This window comes from Apaloderma vittatum, unplaced genomic scaffold (genome assembly GCF_000703405.1).
Source record: "Apaloderma vittatum isolate BGI_N311 unplaced genomic scaffold, ASM70340v1 scaffold15864, whole genome shotgun sequence".
NCBI classification, from domain to species: Eukaryota; Metazoa; Chordata; class Aves; order Trogoniformes; family Trogonidae; genus Apaloderma; species Apaloderma vittatum.
Genome location: NW_009713367.1, coordinates 1 through 4,191, shown reverse-complemented (window position 1 = coordinate 4,191; position 4,191 = coordinate 1). Strand labels below are relative to the sequence as shown.

Here is a 4,191-nt window from a genome sequence, read left to right as displayed (position 1 = left end):
CACCAACACCCCCAGGTCCCTCTCTGCCTGGCAGCTCTCCAGCCACTCCTCCCCAAGCTGTAGCACTGCTGGGGGTTGTTGTGGCCAAAGCACAGGACCTGGCATTTGGCCTTATTGAAACTCATGGAAGTGGCCTTGGCCCAGCCATCCAGCCTGTCTAGATCCCTCTGTAGACACTCCCAACCCTCCAGCACATCGACACTTCCACCCAGGTTGGTGCTGTTTGCAAACTTACTAAGGGTGCACTCTGTCCCCTCATCCAGATCATCGATGAAGATGTTAAACAGGAGTGGCCCTAGGGGACACCACTCGTGACCGGTCACCAACTGGATTTAACTCCGTTGACCACAACTCTTTGGATTCAGTCATCCAACCAGTTTTTCACCCAAAAAGGTAATGCCTGTCCAAGCCAAGAGCAGTCAGTTTCTCTAGGGGAATGCTGTGTCAAATGCCTTACTAAAGTCAAGGTAGATGACATCCATAGCCTTTCCTTCATTCAACCAGCTGGTCACCCTGACATAGAAGGAGATCAGGTTTGTTAAACCCCTGGTGGCAACTACCCTGATCAAGCCTACTCCTACACACCCTGACCTTCTACCTTCGATGAACAATCCTCACTGTGGCCCCAGAGATGTTTGCATCTCTAATTCTATGCCGCACTCTTCTACCAAAAAGAAGCTTTCATGATTTAGTCTACTCCGTTTACACCAAAGCCCAATATATAGCAGGGGATGAAGATAAAAAGCATGTAGGTGCTCAAGGCAGGTTCCAACAGAACATCTCAGTGGTTTTTGATTAAATTAAGTGGTGTGACCCGTGGATGAAAGCGCAAAGAGTTGAAAGGTTTATAAATATACATCTGTATACGTAAAACCCCCTTCAATTCCTTGTATGAAGATACACGAATGCACTTGTAATGGTAACACTCAATTCAGAAATTCATCACAGCGGGGGGGAAGATTCACCACAGATTTCAAAAGTCAGATGCACGAGCTTCAAAACACGTTGTTTTTTTCCGGCAGATCTGGTCTTTCTGCCGCTCTTTCACAATACACACACACGCATACTTAAATTTCAAAGCAAGAGATCTTAAAAATTTACCATTTGCCAATGATCTTACTGATGTAGCCAGCTTTCTTTAGCAGCTCTGGAAGCAGCAACTCCGAATCTTGGATTCCTCCTACTATATCCTGTGGCGTGTATGCTGTGCAAAACAAACAGAAAAAAATCTTTCCATCTCTCATAAATGCTAGAGCAGACAGCTCATGGCCACCTGTCATTAGAAGCATCGTTACTGGATCAGAAACAGCAATCAGAAATAGCAATATCCCAGGCCACGAGATGCAGAGAGCAAAGTGATTCAGAGAGATCAAAGGGCCATCTCCACCCACTCCCACATCACAAAAATACAGGGGGCTGCCATCGCAGAATGAAGGCAAGTCCCTCGAAAGGGGCGAGAAGGGGTCATAAAGAAAGCGAGTGCTTTAGGAGTTGCCTTTCCCCTTGCAAATTTGTTTTCTGTTTTCTAAAATTAAGGCTTTTTTTTCCTAAATCGAATGATCGATAAACTCACCCAGACCGTGAGGGCCGAAAGAAACGTTCTGTCTCTCTCAGTCTGCAATTCTCTGGCCCCTGAGAATCTAACGGTGCGACTCTGGTCAGGAAGGAGACACCCAAGCGCGCTTGTCGATACGCAGTTGCCGATTCTTGCCCAAGCACGTGGCATCTGCCACGCTGGACCCAGTGACAGGAACCCAAAGCAACCCTACAAACTGGTGATCTTCCCTGGAAGCACCACAGGCACAACTGCCAAGGCTGAAGCGGTGACAAAAGTGGCCGCTGAGTAAAACTGTGAGCAGCTTTACCCCGGGTGTTAACATACACACCACACGATTTTCTTTCACCAGACACCAATTAGACTGCCCAGACGAAACACTTCTCAGTCAGCAGAAGCAAACGGATCAACCAGCCTTGTTTACATCTCCTCATTTGAGGAGACCTTCTGCTTGATGAGGAGGAAGCAATAAATTTCACACTTATTACCAGCAGTTAACATGGTAAATCTTTTTTTGTGCCACTCTGGCAGCTCCATAGGGGAAGATCGCCGAGCCAAGCCTTTGTTCACAGCAAAACTTCCCGCAAAGCACAGAGGGAAACGAAGAGAGGAAGGCAAATCTTGGGAAGGAAGCCCATACCGTTTCTGGCATGCGCGTTCGTGGTGTAAAAACCATTCCTCACTGGCAGACGGCCCGTCAGCAGCGCTGCCCTTGCTGCAAATAACAAAAACTCGTTTATTTTCCATGCATTCTCTGCTTAATATTACAATTATCATATTAAGGCTGAGGACAGCGTGCTGACCGAAGCATTTCAGCGTCCTTTTGCCACAGCCAGCTACAGAGATCACTCACGTTAAAACACGCAGCAACTCCCCTCTCCACTGAGCCACGGACAGGTTCTGATATGACACCACTGAGTTACTCCAAGACGAATCTGACAGAAATTTGGTCCCTCTATTAAATTACCCACTGCTGACGAGTAATTACTTGCAATAACGCAGCAGCCCTCCTCCCTCAGTCATTCCGAACAGAACACTTGACGTGTATGTGTAAGAGGAAATTGTAACACAAACTGACTACATGCTTAAGGCGAAGTTTTCAAGCTCGCCTGACTAAAAGTCATGTAATAGTGAAGAAAGAGCTGTCCAGCTCTGACAATAAAAGTCAGGTCCTGCCTGCAGGAAACGTTTAAATACAGTGCAGTACCACCACTAGCCTTAGTAGGATTTCAGCATATTTTAAATGCCTTTTCATCAGCAGCACACTGACGAATCACACCCTAAATAAAATCTCCCGTTCTTCATTTCTGTTTCAGTTCTCAGCCGCCAACCAAGCTTGAGGAAAAAAAAGAAAGAAAGAAAAAAGAACAAACCCACCCCACGGAAAATGCAATAAGTATAGAAATATCTGTGTCTCCCAGACCCAAACGCTTCTTTTATCTCTCGTTCCTTCCCCAAGAACCTTGCAAGCCGATAGGGTGAAAAACAGGATGCAACCTGCTGCCATTCATTGCATGAAAGTCTCACCAAAGCCAGAGGAATCAAACTACGTACAAGCTGTGTTCAGCAACAATTTAGACACTGCTCTGTCTGTTTATCCCAAAATACAAAAGATTAAACAAATGCAATGGCTGAGGCTAGAACACTAAACCGTAACGTTGTAGAAAATCCTTTAGCTGGACTGATTTGATCACTGCAACGGTGCTTTGTATGAACTGAAGACTGTAGGTTTTCCAATCAAAACATAAATAAAAAAGGAGCAAAGTGCAAGATCAAAGCACCAAATCCAAACTCTGCCTTGAGGGTAATCACTGGTTTGGTTGCTCGTTCTTGTCGGATGCTGGCAAATGTCCCAATCTTTTCAAAAGGCGGCACGCTTACACGCTAGTTTAAAACTCAAGTTTTACTTACACGGAGAACAGAGGGGGTTGGCAGTATAAAAATCCAGGAAAAGCATCCCTTCTGCAGCCATCTGGTCTAAGTTAGGAGTTTCTTTAGAAGGCTCTCCGAAAGCTCCCAAATCACCCCAACCCATCTGTAAAAAGAACACACCACAAGATGTACAAGTACTTTCCCACAACGACAATGCTTCTGGGCCCACATAACATTTTTACTGTCTCTTATTTCTAAATTGCTATAGTGCTCCTCTCTCTACTTAGGGAACGCGTCGCAAACGTGATAAAAACGAACTCCAACCCTGTGAAGCGGGGAACTGTTATACTTTTCACTGGTGAACAGGTAAACCGAGGTGCACGTGAGGTGAAATGACTTGCCAACAGGCATTAAAATACTCGTGGCAGAACAAACCCTTCACTCTTACTCAAGTGCCTGAAGACCTGTGCATACCAGGGAGGAAAAGGAAGTTACTCGTGGTATGCTCAGTGTTGTACAGCTGCAAAGCCTGACCCTTCAGTCCCCGGCTACATGTCTTTGTGTTGGACCACCAACCCCAAGGCTCCGTCCCTCCATGGGTGTATACAGAACTAGAAACGCAAGGAAAAGGTCTAAACTCAAGAGCAGTGCAGTAGGAGAAGAGAGAAATGGCTTTATTTTAAAAGTAAGCTCTGGGAAGAAACCTGCCAGGGGCATCACATGTCGCTCCTCTTATTCGCAAGACACCAGGTCCTCCTCCTAAT

At 45.9% G+C, this 4,191-nt stretch overlaps 1 protein-coding gene across 1 annotated transcript in view; it reads right to left on the bottom strand.

Moving 5' to 3' along the window:
* The window catches only part of GALNS (galactosamine (N-acetyl)-6-sulfatase), a 45,183-nt gene extending 41,593 nt beyond the window's left edge, over window positions 1-3,590 (bottom strand). Inside the window, exons 1-3 of the mRNA XM_009868353.1 lie at window positions 3,467-3,590; window positions 2,196-2,270; window positions 1,102-1,204 (exon numbers count right to left, since the gene is read on the bottom strand). Of these exons, the coding sequence (XP_009866655.1) occupies window positions 1,102-1,204; window positions 2,196-2,270; window positions 3,467-3,590 (302 nt within the window). The remainder of the gene's footprint in view (window positions 1-1,101; window positions 1,205-2,195; window positions 2,271-3,466) is intronic.
* Window positions 3,591-4,191: the final 601 nt, after the last annotated feature.